The sequence below is a fragment of the Mustela lutreola genome, chromosome 5, assembly GCF_030435805.1.
Source record: "Mustela lutreola isolate mMusLut2 chromosome 5, mMusLut2.pri, whole genome shotgun sequence".
Classification (NCBI taxonomy): Eukaryota; Metazoa; Chordata; class Mammalia; order Carnivora; family Mustelidae; genus Mustela; species Mustela lutreola.
This window is the reverse complement of record NC_081294.1, coordinates 96,878,560-96,899,823: the sequence shown is the minus strand read 5'-3', so window position 1 is coordinate 96,899,823 and position 21,264 is coordinate 96,878,560. Positions and strand designations below refer to the sequence as shown.

At 42.3% G+C, this 21,264-nt stretch overlaps 1 protein-coding gene across 1 annotated transcript in view; it reads right to left on the bottom strand.

Annotated features, from left to right (window-relative positions):
• PIK3R1 (phosphoinositide-3-kinase regulatory subunit 1) overlaps nucleotides 1–21,264 on the bottom strand; it is an 85,446-nt gene that overhangs the window by 61,706 nt on the left and 2,476 nt on the right. The window contains exon 2 of the mRNA XM_059175153.1: nucleotides 12,875–13,597. Within this exon, the coding sequence (XP_059031136.1) occupies nucleotides 12,875–13,211 (337 nt within the window). The 5' untranslated portion in view covers nucleotides 13,212–13,597. The remainder of the gene's footprint in view (nucleotides 1–12,874; nucleotides 13,598–21,264) is intronic.

Genomic DNA, 21,264 nt, shown 5'->3' with positions numbered 1-21,264 from the left:
GGCCAATGGGCTGTGTCCGGGAATATCGCGCCATCACAGAGCGTGGACCCTCCCACCCAAGGCCCATTCGCTGGGTGGTACAGATGCTTAACCGCGCTGGGGTGGCAGACGGTCTGGGGTCTGATCCACTAGCTCTGTGGGCCTGGGCTATCATTTAACCGAACTTCAACTTCTTTTCCTCTGTAACACTTGTAATAATAAGGCCAATGTCACAGAATTCTTACGAAAAGTAACAAGTTAATGGAGCACAATGTTAGCACAGCCCCTGACCAAGAACTAGCATTTGCTGAAAACACAAATACAGGCAGGTATAAATCCACACTTCCCCACTTGTATACCTATACACACATACATGTGCATGTTTATATAGGTATTTCTGTAAAATTTTCATACAAGCTAAGGATTTTCCCCATGTCCATAATACTGTCTCACTTTCTCTGCAGTCTGTGTTTTCAAAGACACATTTTATTTTTAGGTGTTTGGAAAATACACACCTTAGAGTTTTATTCTTTGGGTAATTACTCTTCAAGGTAATCAACTTCTGCCTTTCTCATTACAAAGTTTAAATGAAAAACAATGTTTAAGTTTTCCCATGGGACATGGGCAGAGTAACGTATCTTTTTGAGCTCTTGCTGATATTATCAGAGTGTGTCTCTTAACTGCCTTTCCATGTCAAATATAAAGAAGCCAGACCGTAAGTTCTCAAGTCACCATCTTTTCTCCTCAAAACTCTGCTACTGTCTTTTAGCATTTATAGCTATAAAGGAGAAGGAAGCCTCAATTTTATTTCTTGGTACTTAAGTAGGTATTGTGACTAGATGCTTTAATGATGATTTTTATACTTAATTTTTTTTTTTTTTTTGCCAACACGCATCTAGAGGCAGCTTTCCATTGATCTCCAATAAACAAGGTGGAGGACATGTTCAAATGTGCACACATGCATGCAAGGTTATTTTTATTATGTTGTTCTCTTTGACTTGATACAATTTCCTGTTTATCAGCACTTAGAACTCTCATGTTAGATCTTCAGGTCCATGTATCTATCATCTTTACTCCTCACTTTTCCTTTTCTTTGCATTCTGGAAGAGCTTTGTCTACATTTCTTGTTCACAACACTGATTTTATTTTCAGCTGCATTATTGTCCCTCATATGTTACTGAAACTTTAATTTCTTTACACTCAGTCTTTTTTTTTTATGGTTTTACTGCCATTTCATCCCATCCTCCCCCTCCCCCCCAACTCTAACATTTAACTGCTTTCTGCCCCTCTTTCATTAGGGCCATGTCATTTTGAAGTAAAAAATCATTGGTGGAGATCTGTTTTTTCTTAAAATCGCCTATCTGATCTCCCCTTTCCCTTTCTGGGGCAACACTGTTCAGCAGGCTCAGCTATGCTTTTCCTGATCAGTGATCACTAAGCAAGAAGAAATCTACCCAGACCTAGCATTTTCTCTGAGTTACCCTGATCCATCAGGTACTGGCTTCAGACCCAGAGCTGGCTGGCCAGTTAGAATGAAGAATTCCGGGGTGCCTGGGTAGCTCAGTGGGTTAAGCCTCTGCCTTTGGCTCAGGTCATGATCTCAGGGTCCTGGGATTGAGTCCTACATCAGGCTCTCTGCTCAGTGGGGAGTCTGCTTCTCCCTCTCTCTGCCTGCCTCTCATCTCTCTCTCTCTCTGTCAAATAAATAAATAAAATCTTAAAAAAAAAAAAAAAAAAAGAATGAAGAGTTCCCAGCCCAATTCCCAATGTGGTCTTCATTCCAGTGTAGTTTCGCTGGCCTGAAAGAAAACCTCCTGCCTTCACTGGCTGGCCTTCTAGGTCTGAATGGTGGAGAACTCAACTAGTACTCAAACCCCGAGTCAACAGAGGTCTTTCCAACCCTTCCCTACTACCTCCAACACTTTACTTTTGTGGAGGAAGATTCTCAGGATGTAACAGTAATATCCCCTGTCCCACTACCCTGCCTGGTTATTTTTTGAGCTATGATCTTCCACTGAATAAAAAAGTATCACTGGGGGAGATTAGAAAGAGGAAGGGAAGGACATCCTGAGGACAGCTGCCTAGGCTCGCTCTGAATTACGGGCAGAGAGTTGGGGAGGACACCGCTCTGCCTCCCTGTTTATAGGTGGTCAGAACTTACTGCCTATATTCTTAAACCTGGCTCTGTTTAGTTTACGGTAGACATTTGCCCTGCTACTTCTCGCTTTTATAACTCTTGAGAATGCAAGTGTTTTTTCTCTACCTTCTTAGGGACTAGTGAGAAGCCTCACAAGGCTGTGTCAGGCCCACCAGGCAGAGACCTTTTTCAATGAGGAAACTTTCAAATGTTTCAAGGGGAAAAAAACATAAGCAAAAATAAAGGCATCCAAGAGGTTCTGCTGGCACTCATCACCTTTGAGAGACTATCTCTGTGCAATGTCACATTGTCCTTTTAAACACCCAGAAATAAAATTCACCTGTGCCTTTCATGTGCCCTCATCGACCCTCCTGTCCTTGGAATTCTGGAAACAGAAACACAATGTTTATGTTATAAACTTGGCAGTGACTGACTTTCCTGAGAAATAAAGTTTGACATTCAAAGGAATTTAGCCATTTAGCCAGTCTTTAAAATGGCGTTTACTGCTAACTCTGACAGAACTCAGGCTTAGGTTTAAGACTTCAAATTCATTTTAGTCAGCTTGGGATTTCTTGTATTTATGGAGTTCAAGCAGCCACTATCTACATGCCAAAACGCCTAATTCTTTTGCTGGACATACTCAGCTTTCTGGCTTTTAAACAGGTAATAACCAGCCTGTGCTCCATTTCAATCAAAATGATACAATTATAAGACAAAAAGAAGAACGTTAGAAATTCAGGGAAACATTTGAAATAGACAGTAACGTCTTCCAAAATAACAGACATGGAGGGAAAATCATTTATCAATGGTACGTAACTTCTGAGGATCTGATCAAGGTTTATTTCTTCTCAAGAAAAACCACATACACACGCACACATACCCAAAACTTTGTCTTAGTTTCATGGCCTCCTCAGTCATGTAACTCAAACCTTTAATATATTTAACAGACATGAGGAAATGCAAGGAGTCGTGTGTAAAACAAAGGTAATTTGTTGTGTGGCTGTATGAATGTAACAGCCAATGAAACCTGAAAGATCATACAAACATAATTAAAGACCACCCAAAAAGCTGAAACTATCTGGTTTCTTCATTACTGATAACTTCACAAAGGACTGCTTAACAAGATCCACAGTCATGTGTTGGAGGGCTCTGAACCATCTGAATGCCCCTTCTACAAAGCCCCCTTCTTAAATATTTACAAAATCATTTGAGCTTTAGCTTCTTAATCTGGAAAATGATTTGATTCTGGATAGAAGAATCAAATGGAAAATGGCTATCAATAGCCTAGCAGAATGCCTGGCGAACTAAGCATACATATTTTATGGTCCCCCCCCCTCCTTTTTTTTAATTTTAAAGCCTTGGTGAGCTTTATTTTGTTAGTTTAAGGTACATTTTGAAAAAGGCATTTTCAGCACTTCAATACATCCATGTATGTAAGTGTGATATAATGACTACACTATATATTTCTGATATATTCTAGCCAAATTCATTAAATCTCATTCCTTGGTGCTCAGTAGATGATCAGTGTTATTTAGCAATAAAGTCATCTTGCTCTAACTTTTTTGAATCAATCTTTCTCCTTTGATAATGGGAAATTTACATTTGGCTACCTAAAAAAGCAAGTTAGCCATGTTGTCTAATACTTTCAAATTACAAAGTAATGATACAAACATTGAACTATATTTCTACAATTAGGACACAGGGAGAGAAGATATATTTCAAATGAACCATTCACTGATAAAGAAGCAACATTCTTAAACATTAAAAATTATTTTTAAAAACATGTTAAAAATAGACCCAGTGGTATTTAATGTGGATTCACGGTAGATTATCTTCTTTGCAACCTGAAGTAACTTGGAAAACTGAATTTTCCAAGACCCCACAATAAGCTGGAGCTGACTTTTTCTCAGTGTCAATGGTACCACGTGCCAAATCAAGGGCACTATGGCAGGTCCCTTCCTGGGGGTAAAGCTTGGAGGATGAGGATGACTGCCCCCACGCCCGCTATCTGGCTGACTTTACCACAAAGCAGCCCTGCCCAATGCCTATGCTAATGTGTTACCTCTTGGGCACACACGCCAATACCTCTATCACATAAATCTGAAGAGCTCTGAATAAACAAATCTTTATAACCCCAATAGACAAACGTTATAACCATCATCCTGTCTACCTGCCTTAAAAAACTTAAAAACCCACAACAAAAATCTTTAGAAAATCTGAGCTCCTATCACCTCAAGAAATTTAGTTACACCACAGAGACATCGTACAAGGCAGGGATTCCATGAGTATCTCCTCATTCATTCATGAGCTGCAAAGCGTCAACCGGAAGTCACAAACTCACTTAGACGTCCGCCATTCCTGAGAGTCCACCAACAGAGGGAAAGCATAAATTCTCATACTTTGATATGCACCTTAAGATCATTTTGTATGCAGTTTTGCAAAATCTTGCTACCAATCTGGCACCTTCATCAGCGATAATCCCATCTGATCTCACAGCCCAACCTCCACATCAGGTCTTGCCATGAGGTCACGTGAGCACATATGCCCAACCATCCTAGCTTTTTTTTTTTTTTTTTAACCTAAGTCCCTTCTTCTGCCTTCTGGGCACATGTACTGGTGAAACACTATTGGGGACAACTTAAGTTTCCTGGATTATGTGTCTCAACAATTCTTTAAGTAGGAATAAAGAAATTTTTACTGACCAAGTGGCAGCAAGGCTAAAACTAAAATACAGTTAAAAATCAGAAGAGACAGTACCTACCTCTATTTTACAACTAGAGAACACTGGATTAGAAGGGTTAAGGAATTTAAAAAAAAAAAGGGGGGGGGGTTCAGGAATTTATAGGAAGCAAAGCAGAGTGGAATTTCTGGCTCAAATACTGTATCACAGAGATTTAGATTTCACTTATACCAACATCTTTACTATCTTGGACACCAAATTTGTTCACCAAATTACAAAGAGTCTCCTACAATGCAGTGTAATAAATTCACAGTCAGAACTTCAATATGCATCAAACTGTGACAGGATAGAAGAATCTATAGGCACTGCATGATAAGTGCGACCAAATGGAAATAGATGAGCAGATGAATGCCAACACCTCCAAGCAAGACAGTGTCCAGAAAGGTATTCCTGAAAATGAAAGCCATACGTCAGATGGCATAAAGCTACTGGGACAAAGTTCCGCATGCATAATTAAACAGAAAGATCTGCTGCTTGTTTTAATTTTTACTTGCAAAGTTCTACTTTATCAGATGATTTAACAATGTATAGTGCATAGGATTATCATAGTAAAAACAAAATACTGTGATCAGTTATAGAAATTAGTAAGAATAATACACTTTACAAAGTATTCTGACAGTATTTTGTTAAACTTGACATTTTAGGGAAATTATACCCCAGAAACTAAAATATAGCCAACTTCTAGTACACTCTGAACTCCTCTATTTAGATTAGTTTCAATGAAAGCCTAAGAACTCTTTTGGTACGGAATGCTATAAAATCAACCAAGACCTCAAAACATTAGATATAATCCATCATGCAATTATGCTTCTCATTTCTAGCTATCACACCAAGTTATTTTCTCCCATTTCAGCCTTCAAACCAATTTGATGTCATTCCTCATGGAAATTTGTTCGCAACAAAGACACACATATATGCAATAGCCAGTTCCACTGCTAACATCTGTTTTCTTTTACTAAGAAAAACATGGATATGTAAATAGCATCACGTATTTGGTATTCTTTTCTGCCAGAGGTACAAAATTCTCCCCTTTTGGGATGCTACTTAGCAGATGTAAGACACCCTTTGTTGTTGAATTTAAGAATTTGAATTGTTTATTTTCTCAAACTCTGACTTACTGGAGAAGTGCTTATTAATCAGAATTTCTCCTGTTTTAGACAAAGATGCTTTTACCTAGAAACCAGAGAAGACGTCAAAGGTATCAAAGAATCTACTGACAACTAAACTAAAAAAGAAAATATAGAGTTCTACTTTTATGACAAGGAAAATTTCATTAGAACATCATCATTAGCTTGGTTGCTAGGAAACAAAATAGGCTCACTCCACTTAACAGAATCCTGCTCGAATCAGAGGTGTGAGGCTTTACTTAGGTAGTACAAATATGGACTTTGGACACTTCACCCATTTTGGGAAGGAAAAAAAAGGCAGAGTGAAATGTCTAAAGCTAGAAGCCTTAATGCAATCATCTGAACATATATCTCACTTAAGAAAATGCAATCTGCATACCATAGCTCTGTGATTCTAAATGATGCATGTCATGGTAACATGGCAGAAATCTTTTCCTCAAGCAATGTCTTATCTGTAACCTTGAACTTAACTCTCACCACAGCTCCAGGAAAGAGAAATATCAGGTTCTTCTGGTCAAATAACAGACTGGAGGAAGGAGGGAGGAATGTCTCCCTCTCTGGGAGTGTACCAAGAGGAATTCCCTAGGCATCCCCCCTTAGGGTTTGCTTTTATTTTTTGTTATTTATTTTTTATTTTATTATTTACATTTTTATTCCCCTCTCCCTATTTATTTGACAGAGAGAGTGCACAAATAGGCAGAGCGGCAGGCCAAGGAAGAGGGAGAAGCACGCTCTCTGCTGAGCAGGAAGCCTAACTCGGGGCTCGATCCCAGGACCCTGGGATCATAATCTGAGCCGAAGGCAGATGCTTAACCGACTGAGCCACCCAGGCATCCCTAAGGTTTGCTTTTAATTCCTAACATGGTCATCCAGGTTGGGCAGGGCAGAACTTTTCTGCTATTATGTAGGAAGATGTGAAAATCTTTTCTCTGTCAGTTTCCTTCTTAACTAACCATGGGTACGCAAATTACTAATTAGGGTTACTTTTCTTTCTCTTCAAATTTCTAGGGAGACAAAATAATTAAACTTAAAATTCATCAGGTGCCTGGGTGGTTCCATTGGTTAAGCAGCTGCCTTCAGCTCAGGTCATGATCCCAAGATCCTGGGATGAAGTCCCACACCGGGCTTCCTGTTCAGCAGAGGGTCTATTTTTCCCTCTCCCTGCTGCTCTGCCTACTTGTGCTCTCTACCTCTCTGTCAAATAAATAAATGAAATCTTTAAAAAAACAAAAACAAAAACAAAAAAACCCTTAAGATTCACAGGAAAAATACCTTAAAAATCAAGCATTTAGTAAAAAGATTTGAAACAGGAACAAAAAAGAAAAGAAATGCTGGCACTCAGGCAGGAGAACTCTATCACAACATGTAACTTAATATGTGAGTAATCCCTTCTGGGATCTTAAGAGAAGTGGTTAAGCTCATCTGATTTTATCAAAAATAATTATCGCATTTGTTTTCTCCAGACCTACTCTTAATCAGTTACATTTATGATATCTTTTGGAAATTAATTCCATTTTGTATTAAAACACAGAGGTCAGACACTTAAGTTTTTATACCTGGGTAAAAGCCCTAGTGTTCTGATTAATTTTTCCAGCGGGTAGTTAGAGGCAGGACTCTAAGGCTTTATCTTCAAATACCCTCTAACCAGCCCGGCTTTTTCACAGAGGCGGCATGGTCAATGCAGACTTCAAGTCCGAGGTCTCACCCCACCGTTCAGGGGAGCTCAACAGGACAATCCTCTAATGCACAGCAAAGTCTCACTTAAGTCGGGAGAACAGGTGAAGAAAGTTACGACAAGGCATAATCTGAACCAAAACAGAACTCATGAAGGCAGGAATTTGTGATGCACAACAAACTACTTTCACAGGTGCTGTCTGGGTGAGCATCAGCAGTATGTTATGACCATGAGGCTCAGCAAAGGTGTATAATTTGGGATCAGGTCGCTGTCTTCTGTGACCTCTGTACAGTGTAGTCAATTTCTGTGATTTACTACAGCCTCGCTTTCCAGACGGTGAATTGACAACCATGCAGGGGCACTCACATGCTGAGTATGAGAAATGTAGAAATAACTTGGCCAGGGAAACCTTGAAAGCAAGGTACATGCTTTTTTCTTTTCTGCTTATAAAGAATTTTAATCAAAATTTAAAATAGGCCTCACCCAATGTGTGCTTTTGTGTTTTGTATGTGGAACCAACCGGGACCCGGGACTCACTGTCAGGGTCCAAAGTGGGAGCCGGTAAGGGGTGTGGATGGGGGATGTAGGTGGGTATGAACTCTAATTCCTAAGTGCTCTCTCCAGTTAGCAGATTCCAGTGTTCCCATTACAAAGTAACATGGTCACTAGTCTATACAATAAACGAGATTCTAGGTACTAGAATCTCACTAGTCTAAATAGTGTGCATTGGTATGACTTTAATTAATGAATCGCAGAATACTGTCTCAAGAAACAGCCCCGCTGGACAGCTTACTTATAAAAGGAAGGAATACATTTTCATTCCCCTATCCCTACATCTCCACCTCCATTATTCTTTGTGTACAGAAGAAACCGTGGCTGAATGGGGCTGTATGTTTGGGAACGGAATGCCAGGGTCTGAAGAGCCTAATGCAGAAAGAGTTAGAGTACCGTCTTTCAACAGCATGGCTCCCCTAATGACCATGTGACACCCATTTTGCACACCCTTCACCTGCATTCAACACTGAGCAGGTTCTCTCCAAAGTAGGTCACACAGGGCTTCACCCCATTGAGGGAAAGTGTAACATGACACTCCTCTTGGCAATTTTAGCCCCCATGCAAAGGGAAGGAGATGAAAGGAGGGGAGAGGGAAGAAAAGCTGTGCCTGAGGACACTTGCTGATCCTGACACATGTTCTAATCACTTTGCTTAAGTGCTGACAGAACCCACTATCTTAACACACTTTCCCGCTAGCAGAACGACCTATCCTAAGCACTGGAGTAGGAAGTAACAGTTTTGGAGACACAGAATTCAATGGTCAAGGCCGAGGCTGCAAGACTCCTCAGATGTGAATGATGTGAAAACACATCAGCTGTGATTTCTAATAACAGAATGGGCTGTTACAGCCTCGTGTGCCTACCCATGACAGACAGAGTGCGTGGCTCTCCTTTAAAAATCACCTGGATGGGGGCACCTGTGTGTCTCAGTGGGTTAAAGCCTCTGCCTTCGGCTCAGGTCATGATCTCAGGGTCCTGGGATCAAGCCCCGCATCGGGCTCTCTGCTCCGCGGGGAGCCTGCTTCCTCTTCTCTCTCTGCCTATTTATGATCTCTCTCAAATAAATACATACAATTTTTAAAAATAAATACAGTAAAATAAAATCACCTGGATATGAAACATTTCGATGAAAAACCTCAAAAGCCAGCCTTTATCCACTGACAACCTATTGTACTGCTCTAGATTCTCGGGATAATGGAAGAACCACCAAGATTCCCACTGTCATGGAGCCTACAATCTAGCAGAGGGAAGATACAACCCATATCAACATGGGAAGTGAATTCTATAGCTGGTTAGATAATAAATGGTTTGCAAAAGCAGAGGGGCAGGTCACCACGTGAAATAGGGTGAGCAGAGCCAGCCTCCATGAGAAGATGGGAGCAGAGGGCAAAGTAGATTGCCCAAAGGATGTGTGAGGAAGAGGTGGCCAAGGGGAGGGAAGGAAGCACAGCCCTGAGGCGGGAGGGGAAAGGACACAGTATCAGAAGGTACACTACCTCTCTCCAATTTTCTTTTTTTATTTATTTATTTGACAGATCACAAGTAGGCAGAGAGGCAGGCAGAGAGTGAGGAGGAACCAGGCTCCCCACCGAGCAGAGAGCCCGATGTGGGGCTCGATCCCAGGACCCTGAGCCGAAGGCAGAGGCTCTAACCCACTGGGCTACCCAGGCGCCCCACCTCTCTCGAATTTTGACTTCATTTGTCATCACTACTTGCCAGCACAGAACAGCGACGCAGCTCATGTTTACTGAATGACTTTGGAGGCAGGAGGTACAACAATGTCCAATGAACAAATGCAATTCAATCGACAGGCTGGGCTTCCTAAGAGGCTACACGCAAAAGGTACCGGTGGAAGGTTTAGCAGATTTTCAAGTGAGTTTCAGAAGCTCAACTTCACATCCAGGAACACTCAAGGAAAAGTGGAAAAGCGGCTTCTGCTACATAAGGAGCAATCCCTCACACAATCTACTTGTGGCCAGAGTCCAACCACAACCTTCTCTGAAGGAGAGAGAAGGCTGCAAGAGGAGGAGACAAGGACTACACAATTAGCAGGCAGGCAGGCAGACGTGAACATCCTCTGTCTATCCCCTACCCATGACGGGGTGGGGGGGTGGTGGTGCCAACTCTCCCCGTGACACTGTCTCAACAGGACACCTGCATGGACCTCAGGCCTCAGAGATAACCTTCTAAGTAAAACAAAGAAGGTCAAACACAAAAAAGAGACTACATCAAGTGCGCGAAGTAAAAAGAAAGAAAGTGCTAAAGGATTCAACGACAGTAAGAAAAGAACCATCCTCTCACTGCTCCACAGTGTGTCACTGTAAAGGCTTCCAAATAAACAGCCACGTGGGCAAAAGAAACCAGAAGCCCATAGTTCCAACATATATGTCTGTCTCTACAACTACCTTCCTTATCAATGTGACAGGCAACCAGTAGGAGCTACTGAGTCCTCATTTCAGACAAATCCCATTTTTTAATTTATTTATATTAGAAGATTTTATTTATTTGAGAGACAGAGAGAGAGTACAAGTAGGCAGAGCAGTAGGCATAAGCAGGCTCTCTGCAGAGCACGAAGCTCAATGTGGGGCTCGATTCCAGGATCTTGGGATCATGACCTGAGCAGAAGGCAGACCTTTAACCCACTGAGCCACCCAGGTGCCCCTATTTAACTGAGAACAGAAGACTAACATTTCTGGAAAACCTAATGTTTATTACTGCACTCCTCTCACAACCTCCCCTTACTCCCTTTTCAACCTTTTAGTTACTTTTAATTTCTCATTTATATTTAGACCCACTCTTTCTAATACCTGAATGCACATTATCATGGGCTTCTTTCCTAAATTCTGCTAAAAATCTTCAATTACCCTACCTTTTCATGTGTTACAAAGAAAAAAGGCTGTGAAAAATCTCCATTGTCACTGCATCTCATTAGAAAGAAAGCATTATAAAATAGTTTAGGACCTAAAAAGAGAAAATCATTTTATTTATAATGGAAGTTATACCTAATAGCAGTTATTAAATGCAATTTTGTCTAGAAATTATTTTTACAAAATCTGTATGTCACTAATCTTGACAAGAAGCTCCTTCTTTTCACCTCTTAAATAATCTTCTCTAATCCAACACAGATACTTGTAGGATTCTGTCATCTTTTGTATTCTGGGAAAATTAATTTTTCCTTTGGAATCAGCCTACTTTAAGTGTTTTTTTTTTTTTTAAACTTAAAAAATAAACAGCCAAGTTAAAATACATAGTTTGGTGTGGGGGGAAAAAAAAACAACCCTCGTAACGTATACACCTTCAATCTGCTCAATGAAATGCAATGGTTGAAAAAACTGTATCTACATATGCAGTTAAGGTTTTCTGATTTACCTGTGAAGAAAAATTTACTTTTGCTTTTCAACTGTAGGGTAAAAGACATTTGGACATTGTTCATAAAGTTCGGTATCACGTTCATCCAACAAGTATCCCTTTTGGGTCAGGGAGGGGGAGGAAAGGACACGTGCCCCTTCAGGTATCTCTAGGTAGGGATGCTGGACTTTTATAAAAGATTCCCTGTCGTATTATGACCCAGTGCTAAAAGGCAGGCCTTTACCTTGCATTCTGCTCCTTTAACCCCGTGTTACCTCATTTTTAAGTGCTGTAAGGAGCCAGCTTAAAGAAGGTAGAAGAGTATCAGAATCCCTCCCAGAAACACACTGTAATACCATGAGCAGTTCTACTTCACATGCAACCACTGCGGGGTTTTGGGGTGGGGGGGGGGAACCCTCTTTTAAACCTACCTTTCCAAAACTTTCTCAGTCTGAGAAGAAAAAAAAATTATGAGGGAAAAAAAGCTTGAAATTTACTAACAAGGAAATGAGTATTTAACAAAGGTCGAAACAGCAAAGCTGAGCAAAGGGCCTGTCTCTGCTTGACACTGCACAGCAGAAAAACCTTCAGTGACCAGCTGTGCACAAAGCTCGAGCGTGGCCCATCTCCAATAATAGACAAGGAGCGGGTTTTGAATCAAGGTGGTTTCCATTTAAGAAAAGCATTCAGTAATTTCTTGTTCCCCTCATCATGGCCAAGCACACTAGAGGCAATAATGCTAGGAAATGGCCCTGCTCTGAAGGGAGCGAACTCCCTCTCCACCTATATTGAGTACTGAGTACGGGATTAGGCGTCAGCTAAAGCCACAGTGTTTCTGGAGAGGAAACCAAGAGGGAGACACCAGGTTATAAAAACAATGCTTTCTTCCCTGCTGAGTTCTGTGGTCACTTTATTGCTCTCGACATTTTTCCATACACGTTAAATTAACGTTAAATATAGTGACTTACCCTCTACTTTCCCCTAATGATTATTTAAATATATTAATACCAATTACAAGAGGAAGAACGCAGTAGTGTTTAATTCCATGGCAACTATAATAACAGGGTTTAAAGATGCTTACGAAACAGGTTCTTCTCATATACCATCTCCCTCTTTTTACAACACTCTACCCCACAAACACAAATTTCTAGTCTTGTAATGATTGACCAAGCTTTTTATATACTATGCATAAATTCAGATAAAATTGCCAAAATGAGTCCTTCCCTGAGGACAACAGCCCGACACAAATCTCAGGCTTTTCTTTAAAAAAAAAAAAAAAAAATCCATAAAAAGCAATCACTTAGGAATACTGACCTTGCTGTTGTTCACTATCTGCTTCAGCTTTCGAAGAACCTGGTGCAACAGGAAGGGGTCGAGGTGGTCGGGGCTTTGGTGTGGGAGGCGAGATTCTTTTCCTTCCAATATATTCAACGTAAGTTCCCGGAAAGTCCCCTCTTTCCCCTGTGGTTTCATTATAACCATTTAACCAGCCGATTTCTTCAGGCCTGGCTTCCTGTCCATCACTGAATCCAAGAGCTACTAAGGACCCTTTATTCACAGTCAAGACATCACCCAAGTGCAAGTCAATATCTTCGTCTCGTTCCTTTTTGTAATCATACAGTGCTCGGTATTGGTAGCCCTCGGCACTCATGGTGGCGAGTCTGGGACCATGCAACAGAGCAGTCCGGTTTCCCGCTGCAGTCTGGTCTTATGTTTCTGTGGAAAGTGAATTCAGAGTGTATGTTAAGATTCCTAATACGTGTCCAGCAGAGGACAAAGGACAACTCTCCAAAGGTTTAAGAGGAGAGGTGACTGGCTGTCCGGCTGTCCATCTGTCCTCCATCAATGGTGTGACTGAAGACAGGGTGCCACTTCCTCTGCGGCCCACAGTCCTCCCACTGGCTTCCTTTTCAGCAGCTCGTCAACACTTGGCCTCCAGGCTGATTCTCGCAGCGCGGCCCAATCCTTTCTGACACTCTTGTCTCACTGTCCATCTGGCGTCTGATTTGACTGTGTCACTCCACACGCAAGCTTCACCTAGCAGAGGAAAAACAAGACTTATGAATGAGCATCACACTTTGCCATCTGTGTGAATTTGAATTTCTATTTCCATTCAACAAGTATTTAATCAATTTGGCATACACACTCGGGCCAGCGTGCTATTGCTCAACATGATATATACAACAAAGATTAGTGAGACAGTCCCTGCCTTCCAAGAACATTAGGCAGGGGTGGCAGGTGTGCTGGCATGTGGCAATGTCTCTCAGATAAGAACGGGACACAAGGAACCGTAACACTAGGGAAAGTGCAGAAGACAGGCAGAGACGAAACGCTGTTGGGTTCTGGCAAGGGAGAAACCCGCGTCTAACTGCAGGGATCTAAAGACACAATGGAATGCGTGGCATGAACTTAGGTACAGATGTGACTAAGCAAATGTCCTATTCTGGGAAGAGCTAGAACAGGCAGTCCAAAGCGTCTGAAGCCAAAGAGGGAACACTAGAACTGGATTAGAAAGACAGGGAGGGGTTATGTGACATGACACATGCCTGCACTGAGCTTGGGGCGGGGGGTACTCGGGAGCCACTGAAGACGCTTAGAGAAAGGGGAGCAACACCCTGAGAGACGGGCACTTGAAGAATCTCAGTCCAACTACGGTGAGTGGGACGGATGGGCAAAAGGGATGAAGGTGGGAAGATGAAAGCTGACTACGGTGGTGTGGGCGAAAGGCCCCGAGCGTGTGAACCAAGGTGGCAGAAGGTAGGGAAGGGGAGGGATGAAGTAAGAGACACTGCAGAGAAAGCACGAGTGCGGTGGTGATGCCTGAATCAGAATCAAGACAGAACAGGAGCAGAAGGCCAAACCGGAGTTACCTCCAGTGGGCTTTAGGGAATGCTGAGCACACAACTGCTAGTGTGGTGGGGCTCAGGCGCAAACCCAGCCTGTGATTCAAGAGAGGGAACCCGCTACAGATTTGATCAGCTGCAAATAAGGTGAGACTGAACTCAGTGGCAGGGAGGAGCTCCCAGGGGGGAAAAAAAAATATCGGAGGTTAAAAAATCATCCGAGGCTCAAACACACTGGGGTTCACTGAAAGCAGCCTTGAAAGCAAAGTCAAGGTTTGGAGACAGGCTCTGTCGGTCTTACCTGGGAAACAACGGACAAGAGGATTTGGGTGGGAAAAGGTGATCCCTAAGACCAAATCCTGCAGGGGCCTCCAGTAGGGGGAAAGTGAGGCAAGGCTAGGTAACCCAGGGTTCTGCATCACCCTATCATCAGTGACTTCTGAAAAACCAGCCACCAGTCTAGAGACATCGAGGACAGTCTGTGAATTGAAGGAGTTAAGAACCTGGAGAGGAAGTAGAAATGGTTGCCTGAGATTACCCTGGAAAGACAGCCTGGTGCAGGGGGAAACCAGCAGTGCAAGTTTTTGCTTTTCTTGTAACGTAGTGGAAGCAGAGGAATTAAAGACTCTCTAGACAGAAAGTCAGCATGTGGCCTGCCAACAGCACAGGGCATTCATGTAACACTTTGCACTCTGGTCACTTCTCAGCACTATCTTCATTATAAAAAGTAAAAGCAACTGAAAGGTTAAAGTTAAGCTGGCTGAGCAGCAAAGCAATAAATGAGAGCCACATAACATCAGCGTGCTATATCAAAGAGAGCTCCGTGAGTTTTAATGCGGGGGCCACTTGAGAAGTTCAGTATTACAGGAACTCGCCAGTGTGTGCATCTTAATATGCAAAATCTAATCACAGCTCACGATGCTGGTATTCAGAAGTGTCAAGTATTCAACTTTATGTGGTTAGAGACTCTTTGTGGTAGTACCGTAACACTCTTAGGAAAGTTAATGTTAAAAGAAGCAAAAACAAACACTGGAAATCTTTGAGTAGTAAGAATACTAATTTGAGACAGTAGTCTTAACTTTGCATTTCATTTGTCAGATTAAGAAAAAAAAAAACTAAAGCAACTAACATGGTGTATTAGAAAAATAAACTGTATTATGTTTGAAGACCACCTCTCTGTTGGATGGATACAGAATCAAATTAAATATTCACAGCAGAAATTCACACAAAAATGTAGGACTAGCAAATCTCATTTTTAGTACTAATGTACTCTGTACAAACGAGACACAGAACTCTAAGGAACATGAAAATTTACATATCCCTAAATGCCTGGAAACCAGGCAACATGCCTAAGAATAATTTAATTCCTCCAAATCTGCCTTGAAATTTTTGTTAGCTTTTCCTGGCAATGTAGGTCTTTTTGGGGGTGAAAAAAAATCCTCAACTAGTACATTGGATAGATCTTTCCACCAGCTGCTGCCTATGGCTTGTTCTATTTCAACAACCCAGTGGGCCAGTTCGGTGAGATTTTTAACAGAATGGGGAATATTATATCCACCCCCTTGTTCTCCCTTTCTCCCTCTCTCCCTGTCTGTCTCTCTTCTTTACTCCCTTCCTTACACAGTCCTCAGCAACCACCAGGGCCCCTGGTCACAGCACGCCTATGCAGATATGCAATGGTCCTGAAGAGGAGACACCATACTAAGAGGTCCCATGACGGGTCAAGGTTTTACCAACCTGAAAACTATGCTTATGTTAGCCTGAGGCTAAATCTGTGCAAAGAGAAAAATTACCCCAAGGAACCTGATGACTGAGAGTAGCAATCCCCAACCCAGGTGCCAAAGACCTAGATGTCTCTACTAATTCCCAACCCTCACTGTTTTTAAAAGGAGAAACTTAACTTTCTGTGTGAGAAGAGCTGTGCAGAATTCTGGGTCTTCGTCTGATTCAAAAACAAAACGCAAAACAGAGCACCTGGGAGCTCAGTAGGTTAAGCCTCTGCCTTTGGCTCAAGTCATGATCTCAGGGTCCTGGGATTGAGCCCTGCACCGGGCTCTCTGCTCAGTAGGGAGCCTGCTTCCCCATCTGTCTCCGCCTGCCTCTCTGCTACTTGTGATCTCCCTCTGTCAAATAAATAAAATCTTTAATAAATAAAATCAAAACAGAACAAAACAAAAAAACCAAAATCAACAAAACCCTCATCTTCTGTGATGCTAGGATTATAAGAACACACCACATTCCTGTCTTCTTGGACTCCACAACATCAAGGCCAGGAAGACCAATCCATACAATTCAAGGTTGGCCAAAAATTGGCACCAGCTAAGCAGTTGGAGAGCAACGTTGTAAGAGAAGAGCAAGCACTGACTAGTCATCTGGGCGGCAACTGGACAGTGTCCTGTGGCCAAGTGCACAGCGGCCTTGGCTGGGGAGAAGGGGCGGGCACCTCAACCCCGTCGCAGGCCACATACTTTCTCCTGACAGCCACACCCATTTTGAGGACTGTCACTGTCATCATGGTCATCACGGGCATCCTCTAACACTTACTGGGAGCTGGATGTGTATTAACTCACTCAACCATTGCCAACTAATGTTCATTAGGAACTACGCGTTCATTAACATGGTCGCTCTTCTCCATAACCCCAAGGCAGCACTATCAATAGTCTCACTTTGCAGAGGAGGAAACTGAGGCACAGAGAATTAAGTACCTTGGCCATGGTAACACTCAGCAACTGGGAGCTCGAATCCCAGTTAACATTCTAGCCGTCTGGCTTCAGGGTCACGACTTTTGACAGCACTAGAACCTACTGCCCAAATTCAACATGCTTTGCTGACCGAGGACAGCCCAGGTATGTCCACAGGGTCAAAGATGCAGATTCTTTACCGGCACATTCTGACCCCCTCAGATTAATCCCGAATGTCTGTTTTTTATTTACTCTCTGTGACAGTGGCCTCACTGATAGTGTTGGTGGCTCTTTTACAAACACACCTAACCAAAAAAGCCACTACAACTTGGCAAGAGTTCCAGCAAGTTCAGGACCCAGTATCTTGGACAATGCAAATTTTCTTGCAAAGAGACTTCAGTAAAATGCATCCTTGCCAAAGAAATCTATAGACTAGTGAATGAGAGAATACGGGACACAAACTTCTGGAAGGCTGCCCACTTCTGGAATCCTGCCCACTTCTGCTCTATGAGCTGACACTTCTGCCACCTGTATCCCTCTTGGCATCTATGCCCTCTATGGATATCCCAGGCCCGTGACTACACAATTTCTAACAACTCAGCTCCTCCCTAGGGGAATACATGGAACATTAATCCATAGTCACACAACTATCTTATCTAGACAACAAGTTCTTTTTTCTCTTACCCTCACATTCTCTCCAGGACTGCAGAAGACTCAGCAGCCTGAGACATTGGCAGCACCTGTGTAATGTAACCCTCCTAGGATCAATCTGGAGCTGAAACTGCCCACACAACAGGATATATGCTGCCCAGATAATAAGACTATGCCTCCAATCTCTTTGGCTACATTCACCAGTCTGGTGAACTATTTCCACCTAGCTCCAACACAACTGTTAACACAGTAAAGGTTTTTATAGGTTTCTATACCCACCCAACCATAATTTAATGTTTTCAAATAAGCAATGCAATTTTATGATCTAGGTGCCAAGCTAGCGCATAAGTTACAGTAACAAAAGATAAAAAGGAATTTTATAAACAAGTAACTAACTTATTCTTACATAATACTGCATGCAGCAGTTCGAAATTTCTTTGATGGTAATTACCGTGTTCCAGTCTTTCAACCCTTTTAAAGTCTGCCTGCCTGCAACACCACTAATCGATATATATTTTCTCTCTTTGCTAGGACACCGTGCAATTCCCATTTTGTTCTCCAAAATAAAATTGTGTCTGATGCCTGACAACAGCAACCCATGACTTCTTAATGTAGAAAGGCCTGAATGTAAACTTTCAATTTAACCCTATAACCCACAGGTATTCTGGCAAAGAACCAAACAAAGTTCTTTGAAAAGTCCTCTGGCTGTGCTGACTTACTCATTCCCCTTTTACAAAGGACAAGGATTTAGCAAACGTGGTGAGGAGACAGGAATATAGGGCATTTAAAAATCACTTGAAGTAAATCAGGATACGCCTGTGATTCAATGAGCAGTTTGCCACTGGGTCCCAGCACACAGTGGGTCTTCACCTCGGCTGCAAAGGCAACGGAGGGTTCCTGGGCCCACAGCCCATATTTCCCTGCATTCCATCTCTCCACCCTCCCCGGGCTAGCTCTGAGTCTAGGGCAAACTCCCAACCTAAATTCACTGTCTTTTAAAGACAAATCATTTAAAAATTTCTTCACCTGTCCAATGCAATGTCCTGGAAATCATAAAAATCAAAGTTAGAACAAACTTAGATTAAGCCTAAAGTAAAAGTCGTCAGATATCCTCAATCATTTTCAAACCAACCACAATGCCTTACTGGCTGGGAAGCTCAGGGTGGAGTCCATACTGTGGGCAAGCCTCCTGGCTGCAGCCCTTCTTGGGCTGGAGGAGCAGTGGAGGTGGGCAGGACACAGGAAAAGCCCAGGTGAAACAACAGGGAGGCAGGATCTTCCAGAAGGCAAAGTGATGACACAGAACTGGAACACTTCAGGAGGGGCAGAGAAGGGAGGCCCAGGTCCAGCTGCAGTCCTCACAGGAGGCCAGCAGAAAGATACTAGTGCTCCTGCTGCAGGTCCAGAGGGGCCTGAGAAACATACCCTACCATCCAGGCAAGGCTGTGCATGGGGTTGACAGTTCCAGTTTCCTGCACCATCACAGGGAAAAGGCCCATGGAAATGGCTGTGGAACTGAATGAGATGATCTGAACCTCCTCCTCTTGTGAAAATACAATGCGATTTTGCAAAAGTCTTAACGAGATTAGTATAAGCACTGAGCTTCAGACAAAGGCAGCTGTCCCCATCACTGTCCAGATTTTTTACCTTGGGCAAGTTACTCAGATCTCTCTGTGGCACAATTTTATCATCTGTGAGACAGCTACAATGAGCAAACTTACACCTCCCGGGGTTACCATGAGAATTAAATGAAATTACATATATAAAGTGCTTACCTCCATGCTTGATAATTAGAACTTAATATAATTAACACCACCATAGTGTTTACTATGCGTCAGGCACAGCTCTTTTAAGAGTTTTGCACAGAACTCGATGAACCCTCACAACCATCCTAGATATAATTACTAACCCTATTTTACAGATGAGAAAACAAGCACAGAAAAGTTAAAGGCTTTGCCTGATGTTACATAGCTAGTAAACTGCAGCTATGTTATTACTGGTATCATTACTCCTATTTATTTATACTATTTATACTATTATTACTACCATTTATATGATCCTTACTTGAAACAGGAATATTTGCTACGAGTTTTTGTTTGCACTGCTTCTAAAGGCTAGAGAACTCTTGTAAAGGAATCCTCAAGTTAGCCTAAAATAAAACTCTCTGCTGTCCCTTTAACTCCTTTTCAGAGTAACCAGACACAAAAAGCCTGCTTGTGGACTTTGCCCACCTACTTCTCTCCCACAGAAGGAAAGGGGTGGCTCTGGAGGTCCCGGCAGAGGAGATGTGGGAGGGGCCAAAACTCCTCTACAGCAAGGTCTGGTGGAGGCTCTGCCCTCAAACAGGAAAAGAGTCCTTCATGGACTAAAAAGGTAGCTGAGTTCTGAGGCTTCAGCCCTAGGTCTTCTGGGGTCTGAGTCCAGGGTCTGGACCTCCTGGGTCCAGCCAGGAAGTAGAGGGGCAGCATGCCTGCCCAGGCACCTGGCTCTATTAACTCACTCTTGCACAGGGGACTCTCGGGGGTGATCCTGAACCTGAAAACTATTTTGAGGACAGGTGCCTGTGGGTATGTATTTGATTTACTTTAAGGAAAACAATGCTGGAAAGATAAAATCTCCAAAGATGTTTTCATAGCAGAATTTTTTTTTCCCAGCAAAAAACTACACTATGCTCATTATACACTGGGGGGGGGGGGGGGGGGGGAGAGGGTGGAAACCAACCAACATAAGCCAAACAGACAAGTTTATGAGTAATTATGTAGTCTATTTTTCAGCTCATTTGGCATAATGCACATGGAATGGCCTTTAATCGCCATTTTTTAAGGCAAGTAATTCCAATAAGAGAGTTGGCAGAAGCATAGCAAGAAATCACATTAGGATGGAGATGGAGGAGTCAGAGAAAAAAGCAATACCATGAATATTTTAAAAACTACTTACAACCTAAGTTCTCTATTAAAAACAGTCACAGAATTTATATTGTGCCTTCTAAGGTATAAAAACCAAATTCATAAGCCGTCCTTCCACTGGTAAGTAACCTCATTTTCTGAGAGCTTCACTAAGAGGCTCCATTCTCTTGAGTTCACTGACAAATTCCTGTTCCCTCCAAAACAGATCTGTGGGGAGCCCATCGAAATATGTAATGTACAGAAAGAAGCATTTCCCATTTTCTTCTGCACGGTGTATGTCCCACAGGTGAGTGCCCAATGGCTCCCCACATAGGCAGCCATTATCTCAGCTCTTTATCATCTACCTGACCATAAAATCATTTTCTTTAAATCTGCTCATTCACCATCTCTTTATTCAATAAAACACATTTCGGGAATCACAAAATGCAAAGACAACAGAAGATGAACTGAAACTGTCCCTGTTTTAATGAGTAAGTGGACAATCTTTCAGAGTGGATGCCTTTTTAGAACCTGACCCATGAACCACCTAAGAAAAAAAGTAAATTCTGGACAACACATTACCTTAAAAATTACATGGCAATTATGGAAAAATGTAATTAACATGTATGGTCACTTTTAACAAC